General features: G+C 65.1%; 1 protein-coding gene across 2 annotated transcripts; it reads right to left on the bottom strand.

The window, feature by feature from the left end:
- Nucleotides 1-302: 302 nt before the first annotated feature.
- LAD1 (ladinin 1) lies at nt 303-13,631 on the bottom strand. 2 transcript variants are annotated; one of them, XM_079932707.1, is made up of 10 exons: nt 13,359-13,631; nt 6,406-6,543; nt 4,491-5,295; nt 3,937-4,041; nt 3,119-3,162; nt 1,968-2,040; nt 1,743-1,880; nt 1,401-1,487; nt 1,062-1,133; nt 303-774 (listed from the first exon to the last, which is right to left on the bottom strand). In XM_079932707.1, the coding sequence occupies exons 1-10, from the start codon at nt 13,394-13,396 to the stop codon at nt 769-771; spliced, it is 1,506 nt and encodes a 501-aa protein (XP_079788833.1). In that variant the 5' UTR covers nt 13,397-13,631; the 3' UTR covers nt 303-768. The 2 variants fall into 2 exon arrangements, with proteins under 2 accessions (XP_079788833.1, XP_079788834.1); XM_079932708.1 differs by having other exon boundaries at nt 1,062-1,130.
- Between the last annotated feature and the right edge of the window lie 552 nt (nt 13,632-14,183).

The following is a 14,183-nucleotide window of genomic DNA, read 5'->3' as shown; positions in this document are numbered from 1 at the left end:
TCCACAGGAGCCATGACGTTAGAGGAACAGAGGACCAGATTTGGGGATCGTGTGTGTTGGGATGTGACTGCAGGCCTGGCACTGTTTGTGGCAGCTCTGCCCCCCTCAAGTCACCATGCTAGACAACTGGGTAGCAACCCCCTTAGACGTGAGGACAAGTGATGAGGGCAACGCCTCCCCCCTGCACGCCAAAACAGCCCTCCCCGCACACTGCGGACGGTCCCCATTAACAGCAAAGCCTCCGGGAAGGAAGCGTTTTTAAAGTATTATCAGTCACACACCTGAGAGTGAATGAGTTTATCACCTCTTTCCTGAGAACAGCGGGAGGGGAGCACACGATGGCTTGGCCAGAGCACCAGGTGGGGATGTGAGGGAGAACAAAGCAGGGGACGGGGCCCAGGAAGACAGTGCGATGCTTCCAGCCTGGCCGAAGTGGATGGACCAGCCTCTGAGAGGTACACGGAGACACCTGCTGGGCTCGGACCAGGCAGGGACCCGGGGCTTCTTGCAGGACGGTGCCCCTGTCCCTGGAAAGGGCCAGCAGGAAAAGCCGTCTCTGGACAGGACGCCAAGGCCTGAGGTGCAGACGAGAGTCGTGCTGTGCCTAGGCCGGCGCTGGGGCCCAGGATCCGCTGTGCCCACAGCAGGACAAGGGGCCAGGCACACCTGCCCCAGAGGCTGGGCAGAGAAGGAGCTGGCGGAGTGCCCCCGACGTTCCTGGTCCCAGGTCCAAGGCAGAAAGGGAGCGGGGTGATGAGACAAGGCTTCTCACACCTACAGGGCAAAGGGCTATTAGCACAAGACGGGTTCCTAGGGCTGGACAGGAAGGACCCCTTTCCCCAAGCCCCGCGCCCACACTGGGCCAGAGGCCCCAGATCTGCTGGTTGAGGGGGGTAGGGGCTTGCACAGCTGTGGGGAAGCGAAGCCAGCGGAGGGTGCAGCCAGCGTTCCCCAGGTTGGGACAACCCAGCCTGAGAACGGGGCTGTGCAAACACAGGCCAGTCGGTGTGAGTGGCGCTGGGCATGCGGCGTCTCCGCAGGGCGGCCACCCCTGCCCTCACCTTGGCATCCAGGGAGTCCACTTTCTTCCTCCACTGGATCCTCCTGGCGGCTGCCGACTCTTTCTGCTCCTCCTCGTTGCAGGCATCAGGGTGGAGACCAGAGGCTCAGGCTTACGGCACAGGGGTCCCCAGACCCCTCCCCCTCCCGAGGGAGGACCCCAGACCCCTCCCCCTCCCAAGGGAGGACCCCAGACCCTCCTCCTCCTCTCTGCCTTCCAGCCCGCAGGCTTATCCAACCCCGTTCCCACGCCCAGAATACGTCCACTACTTTTGGGGCTGCCCCCCCTCTGGCAGGTCATTCTGCCATGAAAGGGCCCGTGGTGAGGCCTCAGGAGGTACCTGCGGGTCCCCATCTCCTGACTCCTGAGTCTTGCTGATCCACAGGTTGAGCCTCGATGTCACAACCCCCGAGAGCCGCAAGTTCTCCTGAAAAGACAGCTTCCGTGTCGGGGTCGGGTGGGCATCTCCAGGGGCCTGTACCTTGCCCACACCCATCCAGCCCAGGGCACCGGGCCCGCCCCCCCCTCACTGGGGCTGTGCGCACAGCCAGGGGGACGGGGGCTCACGAGTGGCAGGGAACTCAAGTCAGCGGCAGGTTCTCCCAAACTGACGCACGAAGACGCAGAGCTGTGGCACTGCCCAGACCAGGGGCCGGGATTTGCAGACACCTGAGCCACTCACCTTCCGGCTGGAGGCTGCTCCTCCCCGGCCCTGACCCACCAGCTCCTTCTCAAAGAGGCGGCGCTTGCTGGCGACGTCCACGGGAGCCACCAAGAACTCGGCGTGGGAGGGGCCCGGAGACCTGACTGACTCCGAGCTCTGAAAGCAGAGAGCACAAGCCGTTGACCCTTGAGGATGGGCGCTGACCACGCCCACCACGCAGGGCAGGCGCCCGGCCCCACCCACCTGTACAGCCGTGTGGTATCTCTCCAGCTTCTGGCCCAGTGTGAAGGAGCTGGCTGGGATCTTCATGCTGCTGCTGTGGGACGGAAAGGTAGGACAAGACGAGCCAGGTGAGACCCCCCCCGCCCCAAGGGAGACCAGGCCTGCGCCCACACCCCCAGCGCTTCGGCATGTGGCCTCAGTCGCCGAGCGAGACCATGATGACTCGGCCAAAGTGACGATCTACAGACTCCGGGGACTCCCCTGTCCTCCCTAGAGACAGTCCATTCAGCAGGACACCGGCCACCAGGTTGCCCCACCCCCGACCAACCCCAACCCGTCCTCAGGCCACCGGACGAGCGTACAAGACTCATGACCCGGCGGCGCCTGCCCTCCTGACACCACGCCGAGGAGCCGGCCAACCGGACACCGTGTGGGTCATACTCCATGCCTTTCCTCATGCTGTCCCCTCGATTCAAAGCTTCCTCCTGCTGGGAAATCTCCCTCTAGTTCAAGTCCTTTCAGATGCCAATCGCTCTGGGACAGAGTCCCCAGCTCTCTGAGGGCCGAGCTCCCGCAGCCATGAGGGGCTCCAGCCGTCCGTTCCCATGCCCGTCCCGGCACCTCCGTGCTGTGGGGCTCTTGCACATTTCATGTCTGATGTGAGCTGCTCGAGGGCAGCAGCATGTCTCATCCACCTTGTACCCCAGCACCCATCCCCACTCCCAGTCCTCGCCCAGCACTGCTGCCCTAGAGATAGTCTGGGGGCAGACGGATGCAATGCATGAGCATGAAACTCCCAACGCATGAGCACAGCTACTCTTCAGACCCCATTTGTGGTTGTTGTTGTTGTTTAGAAAAACACACAGTCCTCCAGCTGCTTGCATGGACGCTGTGGGCGGAGGCAGGGGTAGGGGGGAGGTGGAAGCGCTCGTCAAGCTTGCAGAGTCCCGGGCGCCCCGCCTGCTGAAGCGGCTTCATCCCGTTCCTGCACTGGTCAGTCTCCCTCCACACCCCTGTGCCTCGGGACAGCCCCGCCCAAGCCCCGCCTCCTCCAAGCAGCTCCCCCCATCCCTTCCCTTGCGCCACATCTCGGGCCTCAGTCCCTCCTGCTAACCCTGCAGCACAAGCAGGACGGAGCAGATGGGAGAGGACAGAGCTTCCGGGCCCCTGACCTGCGGGTTAAGGCTGCCTCTGAGTGGTCTCTCCGGGGGCTCATCTGAAACGAGAAGGAAGGTGCCCACGAGTGGGGTCAGCCTCGGCCTCCTCAAGGGAGGGCTCAGCTGTCAGAACACATCCCCCTCCTGGGGCCTCCCCCCCACCTCCGTTCAACCCCCAGTCCAACCCCCATTAAAGGGTCTGGGACACGGCCCCACCCACCAGGCCGGGTCAGCAGCCCCTCCTTGACGCCCCCAGGTCTTCTTGGGGCAGCTGCAACCACCTGCTTCCTGCCTGCGTCCCCACCACCCCGAGCCCCGTAGGGCAGGGCAGGGACAGGCACCGGCCGGCAGCAGGTCTCCCGCCTCTCCCCAGGGCCTGGCACAGCGCGCGGACCGTCAAAAAGTGAGTGAGTGACTCAGTCAACAGAGAAACCAGGAGTAAATTCTGCCGTAAAGCGACAGGACCAGCCCCGGTCCACGTGATCTGTACTCCTGGGGCAAGGCAGGGCGGCAGGCACCGGGACAGCCCATGGCTCCCCCCACCTGCCCTCCCGGAGGAGGGGCTCTCCCCGCAGTCCGCCTGCGCCGCCCTCCTGCAGGCTAGCTGTACCCACCACCTGGGGCTGCTGGGTCTCGTCCACACCCGCCTCCAGCCATTAACCGGTGCTTCACTTGATCCAACCGCATCTGCTCTCGGCCACCGTCGGGCACCCAAAAGCCCTGTGTCTGCTACAGCATCCCTGGTGTCTAACCCAGGGCCCTGGGCCGTAACGGGGGCTGCTTTCCTCGGCATGCCCTCCAGCGGACGGGAGACAAAGGGACCCGGGCCTCACCCGAAAGGAGATGGTCCTGGGGCTGGAGCGCTTCAGGGAGCTGCTGTAGGTGGCCTGGGTGGGCGAGGGTGTGTCCGCCTCGTCCTCCTTGCTGGGGATTTTCAACTGGATGGAGAAGAGGGAGTATCACACGGAAGGCCAGGGCACCCCAATCCCGAGCTGCCACGGGGCACCACTGGCCTGGCCCATCCCAGGAGCTGCAGGGGGAAGCAGGTAGCAAGACAGTCCCGTGTCTCCTGCCCCTCTGCTGTGGGGAGGGCGGACCCAGTCCCGGGGCCAGGCCACGAGGCAGGGCTTTCAGGGGGACTTCTAGAAGGATCTGAGGCTTCCCACGGGTCCACGAGGCCCTGCAGTCTGGGCCCTGGCTGAGGATGCGGCACGGGGTACCAGGTGCTCCCCGGTGCACAGCTGATGCCCCTGCCCCCGGGTCCGCTATCCTGACCGTGGTGGAGCAGGTAGGGAGAGGGAACTGCTGAGGCCGGCCTAGAGGCGGGAGGACAGGACTAGAAGGGAGGGCGGGGGGCGGGGGGCGGGAGGGCAGGGGCACCGCCAACCTGGAGAGTGATGGGTGGGAGGTGGCAAGTCCCAGCCGGACGCTCTGCCCCCTGCCCCCGCAGCCCCGCCGAGGGCGGGGGCTCCTGCTTGGGGCCGGCCCTCCCCTGCCCCTTGGGGGTGGACGGGCTCTGCGCAGAGGCTGGCCGCTCCTGGGCCCGGGGCTGCCCTGGGGCCGCCGCCCTCGCTGGGGCCCGCCGCATCTCAGGGGCCGGGGTCTTCTCAAAGACTGCTGCTTTCTCAGACGTCAGTCTCTTTTCTGAGTCCGACGTCTTCCCTGGGGAGGGCAGCTTCTCCAAGACACTTGTTTCTTCCAGAACCAACGTCTTTCCCGAGATGGTTCTTTTCTCCAACACTGCAATCTTCTGGGACACAGACACTTTCTCAGGGCTGGCAGTCTTCCCGGAGGTGGAGACTTCCTTGGAGTCCAGGCTCTTTTCGGGCGCTAATGTCTTCTCTGGGGCAGAGGGCTTCTCTGAGCCCCCCTTCCTGCTGCATCCCGGCTCCCTGCCCACCAAGCTCTCCTCCTCCCGGACCCAGGAGCTCTGCCGCTCCCGGCTCAGTCTCCGGCGAAGCAGCAGCCCCATCTCCTTCTCGGGCGCTGGGGGCAGCTGCCCCGCCTGCCCAGTGCCCGCGCCATCCTCCTCCTCTGTGTCCAGCTGCTCCCGGACGGGGGCCTGTGCGACGTCCGCCTCCCGCTGCCTCTGCCTCCGCTCCTGCCGTGCCCTGAGGACGGCCCACACGTCCTCACCGCTGGACTCTAGGGGTGGTTGGGGGGAGACCTCCGTTTCCTCCACGCTCGGCAGTCTGAGTTGAAAGATGGGAGATGGGGCGGGAGACAGAGTCAGAGGCCGGCAGAGGTGGGAGAGACACTGGGGTGCCCTCCGACCCAGTGAAGATGCCTCTGGGGCCACGTGGGAGGTGCGAGGAAGGAAGGCCGAGGGCCCCGCCGGAACCACCATCGCTTAAATCAGGAACCCTTTTATCTGCTTTACGCATCGGGCTTCTGAGGTATCCTTTGAACAAAGCACATGATGCTTTTCAAAGAAATGCATAAACCCCTGAAAGGTGCGACCATTCCATGCTCAGCCCCACTCAACAAACACCTCATCTGTGCCAGGCCCCGCCCCTTGCGGCTTAGATCAGGACCAGAGACAGCCAGGGAGCTGGCACAGGTCACACAGCTAATGGGCGGTGGAGCTGGGAGTAGAACCCAGGCCTCTGACGTGCCTCCCGGCCCCTGTCAGCCACTGCGTGCAGCTCAGGATGCACACCTTGTGGTCCCTCCTCTGGGGGACCCAGGGGAACAAGGGCCCTCAGCCTCCAGCAAAGGAGCCTCTTCCGTCCCCACCACCTGCTCGCCGTGCGACTTGGAGCAGGTTAGCAGGTTAGTTCACTGTCTGAGGCTGTTTCCCAGCCTGCAGACTGGGCTTGTTCGGAGGCGAGAGGAGACTCATGGCAGGAGCGGGCGCCGTCCTGACAGACAGGAGCATCCGGTGAACAAGGCCCTTCTCTGCCTTCCCCTCTCGACCCTCAGATCTGGTGGCCAGACCGGCCCCCGCGCTCCTGCGGTCAGAGGCGGACCACGGAGGGTCCGGGTTAGAGGGAGGCAGCCGGCTTGAACGCAGAGAGTTGGCCCCGGGGCCCGACAGATGTGGACGACACCCGTGGCCCCCGCTCTCCGGGTGGACAACCCGTGTGCTCTCTGACCAGCTTCTCCACCTGTGAGACGGGTCAGGACCCTCCCTCTCGGGAGCCTGGAAGGACTGAGCTACGCTCACAAAACGTCCAGCAAAGGCTGTGCGTCTCATGAACACTGGTCTCACTGGCTGTCCTGGTGAGGGTAGGACCCATGGAAGTCCAGCCTGGTTCCCGCCCGTCATCCGGGACCGGGACACCGCCTCCCCACCCCCGCACCTCTCTGGGGCCGCCGCGTCTCCGTCCTGGGCCGGCTGGGCCACCTGGTCGTCCGCGGTGGAGCTCAGGCTCCGGTGTCGCCGCCGCCGTTCCCTCTCCTGTTCCTCTTCGTCCTCCAGGGTCCACTGCCTGGCCAGGCTAGGGGGGGACAGGGGTCAGTGCAGCCCACATGGCCCGCCACCCCAGCCTACGCAGCGACACCCCCAGGGGGGCGCTGGGCTGGACTCCACCCTGGACCCCCGAGGTGGATGGGGGCCCCTGCTCTGGGGCGCCCAGGGATGTGGGAGGGCAGGTGCAGCTCTGCCTGAAGGAGGTGGGTGAACCTGACAAGCTGCCCTCTCTCTCTGGTCCGGGGACTTAGATGACATCCCTCAGTGGACAATCACAGAGAAACGACCTCAGCTACACAGCTCCCCGTGGGACTTCTCGGCTCTCCAGAGGGGGAGACTCCCCACTGAGACCGGTTACAGCCGGGGAGGGCCCGGCAGCACTCCCTTCACCTCCCAGGAGCCCCGGCAGCCTCTTTGGCTCCCGAGAACCAGCTCTCGGGTGCCGGGGGCAGGGGCCACACCCTGCTTTTGGTTCCTGCATCACAGGGCTTACCAGCCAGCCACCCCCGCCGTCAATCACGCAGCCACCCAACCTCCTGTCCCTGCAAACAGCCCTCCCCATCACCTCCACCGCCCTGCCCTGCCCACCCGTCATCCTTATCCACCTACCTCCTCCCAATCCATCCCCACCCTCCATCCCAACCAAAGAGCAAATATCCCAAAGGAAATGTGCTGGGCCAGCGCCCCGTCGGAAACTGCGGCTTCACAGACCAGGGCAGGGCCCCTGCCTCGGAGACACCTGCCGAATACTGAGAAAGACAAGTGTGTCCACCAGTAGCCCCCCAGCTCTGCGCAGGGAGGGAAGGGTTACTGGGGCCGCAGCGTCAGCAGAGGCCCCAGCAGAGCCTGAACGTGGGCTGGATCTCAGGAAGGGGGACAGGCCAGGGCCGGGAGAAACCCGAGGCCCAGGCAGAGGGGAGGGACGAGCAAGCCTGGTGGTCAGAGGTGGGGGCTTGCAGGGCAGGGAGGCCGTGCTTCACCCAGAGCCGCAGGAGAAGCTTAGGCCGTGAGGGCTGGGATGGCCCCCCAGTGATGTCTGGGGCACCGGTCAGAAGGGCCTCTGCTTGGCCCTCCTGCCCGCAGGCAGGTCCCTTCCTTGCCTCCGTGTTCCTCCCCAAGAGGAGCACCCACACGACGGCCCTGATCTTTTATTCCAAGTCCAGCATCACATCTGCTGATCTGATCGTCACTAAACTCACACGTTTTGAGCACTGTCTACAGGCAGGCAGGTTCCGGGGACCGGGAAGGAGCCCGACGGGGTTCTGCCCTTTGGGGCGCGTGCCAGGTGGGGGAGTCAGACAGGGAGCAAGGAGCCCGCCCGTGAACAAAACGTCAGGAAGAGACGGAGGACGAGAGAAGGCGCCTGGAGCGGAGAGGGCCCCAAGGACCAGAGGGGCTGGGTCTGGTGGCAGCGTTCCGGGGTGAGGGGGTAGCACAGCACAGGCCTCGGCCGGATGGCTGTGCTCAGGGGCCGGGAGCCAGGGCAGAAGGGACGGGGGAGAGCATGGGTTTATTCCAGGGTGTGGGGAGACACTGGATAGTTTCACACCGAGGGGGACATGGTAAGACTTATTATGGTCACTATTTTAAACCTCTCCAGCTGCTGTATGGTGACAGGACTGCAGAAGGCAAAGGAGAGGGACTGGGCTGGGGGTGGGGGTTGGGGGCCTTGCCAGGGCGCAAGCTACGGTGATGTTACCTGGGGTGGTGACCGTGAGATGGGAAAAGTGATGGATTCGGGGCACATTTTGAAGACAGAGCCAACTGGGTTTGCTGATGGGCTGGATGGGGATGAGGGGCGAGGAAATGAGAAAAATCAAGGAAAACTAGATTTTCTGGCCTGAGCAGTTCCTGGTACCTGCTCTTAGAAGGCTGGGGACCATTAGGGAGGAAGGGGTTTGGCGAGATGTCCGCGGGAGGAAACCCGGGAGGAGCTGAGCTGGAGAGGAGCCAGCCCTGTCCACACCGCTGGAAGGGCAAGACCACCAGGAGGCAGTGTTGAGCACAGAGGCTTCCGGACCCTTAGAAAGAACCCGACTGGACAAGTAAGGGGAGAAGGGGACCCGAGAAAGAGGAGCTGGTGACGGCCGGCAACTCTGCTGAGAAGGTTTAAGGAGAAGAAAAGACACCAAGATGAGACGGTACCTGGAGGAGGACGTGGACGCCAAGATTGCTGTCTTAATTGAGGTGTCATTTACATACAGTAAACACACAGATCTTAAGTCATGTTTTCTTTTTCAAGATGGGCAAGTGAGGCAGAGTGGAGAGGGTACGAAAGGTTTGAAAAGAAAGTGTGAAGAAGTTGCCCTGCAAGGAGAGAAAAGACCACCAGACGGGGCGCATCCACCACGGCACGCGGACCGCACAGGCGCCACCAAATGTGGAACCGAGTGCAAGTGTCAACCTCGGAGGCCAGGGCGTTCCCCCTCCCTGGGTGGGCGGGGTCCGCCAAATCTCCGCCTCGATAAGCAAGAGCGCAAAGGGGGAGCAAAGCCTAGGCACCCCCGAACGGCAATCCGCCCATCGCCCCAGGCAACCTTCCAGAACCGCCCAAGTCTGGTGTCAGGGTAGCTCTTGGTGAAAACCTCAGCTCCTCCTGCTCCTCAGGTCTGTACTCCACCTGCGTGGGGATGGGGCAGGGCTCCAATCTAGGACCCACGGCCTTGACCACGGGGTTTAAACCAGATTCCCCAGGGCCTCCGTGATCATTCATTCATTCACTCACTCCCTCACTCACTCACTCACTCCACGGGAACCCATGGTTCCTTCTGGCCAGGCCCCAATGCCCCACCCCTTCCTCGCTGCCCGGGTCCAGATGAGAAAGGTCCACTTCAGCTCGCTTTCCTCTGGACCCACCGAACTGAGTGCACAGTGTGGGGTCAGCCGTGCCCTGCAAAGCTGAGGGACCCCACCGCCCCGAGGGAGGCCGGCCCACCGAGCAGGGGCACCTCCCCCGCCAGGCGCACCTGGGCTGGAGCCCCCAGGATGCCTTGGGCCTGAGCACAGGCCGCTCAGCCCTCAGGGGAGCCACCTGTTTGTGGGACCTGGGACAAGGCGGTGTGTGATCCGTCAGAGCCTGGTCTCGGGAAGTGACTCAGCCCAGGCGGGTCCTCGCCCTGAGGGTCTCGGGGCCCGTCCTCGAGGGACCCCCAGCTTTGCCCCAAGACCCCGCCGCTCACCCAGGGGACGTGGTCACCCCTCACCCCCACCCCAGGAGAAACGCTGTCTCCACCAAGCAAAGAGCTCCTCCTCTAAAGAGGAGAAAATGGGGAGGAGAGGGCAGGAGGGGTGAAGGCCAGGCTTCTGGGCGGCTCCACGGGAGCCCCAGGAACAAACAAGCAGCAACGAAGGGCTTCACTCAGGAGCACACAAGTACCTGTTGACTACGGTGACTAACCGATCAATAAATAAGGGCAGGAGCGCGGGCTCTGACATGTGCTCACACAACGCTGGGCGCTGCTCCCAGCGGCTCCCAGATACCTCTGATAAGAGGCCCCCGGCAGCCCTGAGGGACGGGCGGGTCACCCCCATTCTGCAGGTGAGGACTCTGAGGCCATGGGGGTCAATAACGTTCCCAGGACGGGCCAGCCAGTAAAAGAAGGAACGAAGCTTCCAACATAGGCCAGCCTCTTAGGCACACGGCTAAAGGCCAGGAAGGATGTCCTGCCACCTTCTCGGGAGCCCAGCCGCTGAAGAGGCAGGGGGAGCAAGGGGTCCGGGACGGCCTCGGAAAGTGTGGGACCCTCCAGCCCAGCACAGGCCCGAGCTCGTGGCGCAGCCTGGGGAAGCAGGGCTGGGGAAACCCAGCCGCCAACACGTCGCCCTCTCGGGCGCCAGGGCCAGGCCAGGGTGGACCGTGTAGGTCCCGCACCCCGGGGAGTCCCAGCCACTGTCACCAGCTGATGCCGCAGCCCTGGGCGGCCGTCCCGCCACCAGCTCCCTCTCAACAGCCCTTTCCTCCACCTCCTGGCCCTCCTCTGGGGACACACATCCCTCTCTTTGCCTCCAGGTAGGTCTGCTAGCCGCCCTACTCCGGACCTCACCGGCTCCATTCTTAGGGCAAGGGACCTCCTTCTCCCTTAACTAGTTCTGGAAGACCTTCTGCCCTGCTGCTCAGGCCAGAGCTGGCTCTGCTCCCTCCCAAGGGCCACGCTTCCTGAGCTCCATCCTCGCGGTCAGCAGCAGCTGAGTGCAGGGGTGTAAGTGCTGGCAGCTTTACCAGGAGAACCCTCTTTCCCCAATTGAATCGCACATAGGAACCCATTATACGACAGACCGAGGCTCAGCTGCCCTGGTTAAAGCAGGGGAAGGGTGTGAAGGCTGCCCCAGAGCATTCTGTGGAAGCCTGGGGCTCAAAGAGCAAGGATTTGCGGAACTTGGAAGGAGAAAAGGGAGCTCAGGCCTGGCACCGGGCTGAGAGACGCAGTTGTGATTAGCTGCATGACCTTGGGCCAGTCTGCAGCCTCTGAGGGGGGACAGGCCTTCCACGTGACGAGGGGCCACGCCGGGTGGTCCATGAGGTCACTTCTAGCCCTGCTGGTCTAGGGAGAGGTGTCAGGGAGAACTGAGCAGCTCGGGAGGTGGCAGGGCTGCTCAAGACCCAGGTAGGGAGATGATTAATCCCGCCCCCCTCCCCCCGCTGCTCCAGACCCACCCCTGGGCCCCCGCCGACGAGCCCGCCCAGCCTCACCCTCACCAGGCCAGCCCAGGGAGGAGAGGGCAAGGCTGCTGACCAGGGCACCCGGCCAGGCAGCTCACCACGGCCCCGCCCCAGGGCTAGAGCGTCTGAATTTCTACTCGCCAAGGACAGGCGGCAGGCTGGCCCTCAGCTGCCCACCTGGGCCCCGTCTGGGGCCACGCTCCTCGCACCCTCCTCAGCGCCCCCCCAAACCCGACCCCGGGACGGCCCGGGAGCCTCCGTTGACAGTGACTCACGGCCCTTCCCTCCTGCCAGCTGAGGCTTGTTCGCCAGGGAGCAGTAGGGCGGGAGGGTCCTCGGCTCCAGCTGCCTCAGGGGCGAGCGTTGGCCACAGCTGTGTCTGCCCACAGGGCTGGGGAGGGCCAGGGGGCGGGGCCAGGGCTGGTCCCCGGGGCTTCCCGCTGCCTGGCGATCGCCTCAACCCCGCCCCGGCACCCCCTGCAGCCACGGGAGACTGGGGCCATCTGAGCAGGGGACCAGCTAAGACCAGACCCTGCTCGCACTTTAAAAGTTCCAGCGCCCCACTGCCACCTGGCGCACACCCTGACACACATCCGGGCATGTCTCAGACACAAAGTCACACACATCCCAGCAGACCGGGGGCTCCTGACTCAGCCATGTCTGCTTTGTGTTTGGTTTTTTTTTTTTTTTTTTTTTTTTGCGGTACACGGGCCTCTCACCGTTGTGGCCTCTCCCGTTGCGGAGCACAGGCTCCGGATGCGCAGGCTCAGTGGCCATGGCTCACGGACCCAGCCGCTCTGCGGCATGTGGGATCCTCCCGGACCGGGGCACGAACCCGTGTCCCCTGCATCGGCAGGTGGACTCTCAAACACTGCGCCACCAGGGAAGCCGTGCTTTGTGTTTTTAGCCCAATGCCCTGCGCTGTGGTCTTCAATGGACATCCAAATGGACTCGGACTCCCAAGGCCCAAACTCGGCAACGTCAGAACTTACCATCCACCCAGACGTGTCCACACTACACACCCCAACAGACAGGCCCCGCCTGGAAGCAGAGACGCTCCCACGTCAACGCCGGCACCGTGACCCACACGCAGAGTCCGAGACCTTGACCCCCAGCTCCACCCACAGTACAGACCCTCCCTGGGTGTGTCCAGCCTCTGAGGCGGCCGGGCCCCTGTCTAGGGCACCGAGCTCCTCCTTGCTTGGGGCGTATCCTTCCCCTCTCTAGACCCCGCGGGCCCCTCTGCAGCGGGGTGACCGGGCAACTGTGCTTCAGAGCAGTGAGGTCTGAGGGTCTGGGAGGCCCGCGGCCCTGGAGAAGCTCTGGAGCCCTTGGGAAGGGGGTGGGGAGGCCAGAGGCCTTGCTGGGGAAGGCCTGGGGGGGCAGCTCCGTGCCTGTAAAGGCAGCCTGGGCCTCCACCCACACGCCCACCTGAGAGCGGTCGGCTTCTACCCGCTAGAACCTTCCGGGCTCCCATCTACTACGTGGGCCTGTCTCCTGAGGGGGCAGTGCGGGGGGGGGGTGTCGCAGGTGAAGATGCTCATGGAAGCACCTCTGGGGGGAGGTGCAGGGTGGCCCCAAGGGGTTCAGGGGTCACCAACCACATGAGGGGGGCTGCCTTCTGGACACGCCCCCAGGCTTCTCTGACCCTGACAGATGTCCCGCAGGCAGGGATACGACACCCAGTGCCCAGGCCCTGGGGAGGATAAGCTCACAAATAAAGGCTGAAGGCCAGAGGGGGGCAGAAGCTGTGGTGAGGTCACCCAGCCCAGACCCCACCCCGAAATGCCACACTCGGAACGCGAGCCTCATCAGTGGGAGGGCATCTGTCTCCCCCCCCCCCGCCCGCCCCGGTGCTGTTCACCAACGCTCCCCGGTGGTGCTGCCCCGCTCCTGGCACGGCTCCCCCTCCTCCTCCCCGGGCGGGGCCCCTCAAACTCTCTACAGAGAAACGCGGGCCGTCAGGGGGGCTTCTCGGGAAATGAGGCTGGGCCATAACTCCAGAACGCCTCCCCAGTGCCCCGAACCGGCCTCTAGGGGCCGACAGCCCACCCCAGGCACCCTGCTTGTGCCTCAGCTCCCAAGGGGAGGAAAGAGGCGGTGGGGCAGGCGGAACACCTGCGAGCTGCCAGGTGTGGCCCCGACTCTGTGGCCCCCAGGGGCGGCCAGGCCCCCGGGCTCACCTGGACAGCTTGGCCCAGTTCTTCCTGCTGACTGACATGTCGCCGGAGCCCGGGCGCCCGCCGCGTGCTTCGTGTCCGCTCGGCGCCGCCCCGCGCGCAACCCGCCCGCCGCCGGCGCAGGTAGGCTCACCTGGCCTCTTATCCCCCCGGCCTGCGTCCCGCGCAGCCGCGCGCCGCCTGCTGCCCCGGATTGGCCTGTGGGTAGGCGCGTCGCAGAAGGAGCCGCCCCGGTCCCCGCCCCGGCCACCCGGCCGCGCGCCCAGGACGGGCCGCCGCACCTATGCTCCGACGGACGGACGGGTGGACGAGAGCCCGGGCCGCGCGGGGCGGTGCGGGGCGGGGGTGGGGACTTCCTGCTCGGGACCTGTCCGACCAGCCCGCCCGGCCGCTCCCGCCCACAAGTGCCGCGGCCCGGGGCCGGGGCCCGGGGACGGACCCGCTCTCCGCCCGCCAACCGGCTCGGCCCCGAGAATCCCAGACGGGAGGCGGGCGGGTAGGTGGGAGCCGGCGCGCGTCTGAAGTCTGGAGAGCCCTCCCGACTCTGAGCTCCGACCCGCCGCTCCGAGACCCCGGGAGAGCGCGGGGCGCGCTTCCTCTGCGCCGCGCGCAAAACTGCAGGCACGCCCGGGGCAAAGCCCACCCCTCCCGAAAGGAGAGCCTGGGTTCCATTCTGCACACCCTGGAGTGCCTTCGGCTCTGAAAAAGCCAAGACGTCGGAGGCGTCTCCTCGCAGGCTGGTCTGGACTTTGGGCTGGAGGGGGCTGGGTGTGGAACCAGGCGGGGGAAGCTCGGCTTTCCCCGGAAGGGAGCAGTGGACAGGGAACT

This window comes from Stenella coeruleoalba (genome assembly GCF_951394435.1).
Source record: "Stenella coeruleoalba genome assembly, chromosome: 1".
Classification (NCBI taxonomy): Eukaryota; Metazoa; Chordata; class Mammalia; order Artiodactyla; family Delphinidae; genus Stenella; species Stenella coeruleoalba.
Note: the sequence above shows the minus strand (reverse complement) of the source record. Positions and strands in the feature narration are given on the sequence as shown.

Coding starts and splice junctions, on each gene's coding strand:
- LAD1 (XM_079932707.1), bottom strand. CDS start 13,396: ATGTCAGTCAGCAGGAAGAACTGGGCCAAGCTGTCCAG. Junction 4,042..4,490: donor TCCCACCCATCACTCTCCAG/GTTGGCGGTGCC, acceptor TTCTCCATCCAG/TTGAAAATCCCCAGCAAGGA. Junction 3,163..3,936: donor CCAGGACCATCTCCTTTCGG/GTGAGGCCCGGG, acceptor TTCTCGTTTCAG/ATGAGCCCCCGGAGAGACCA.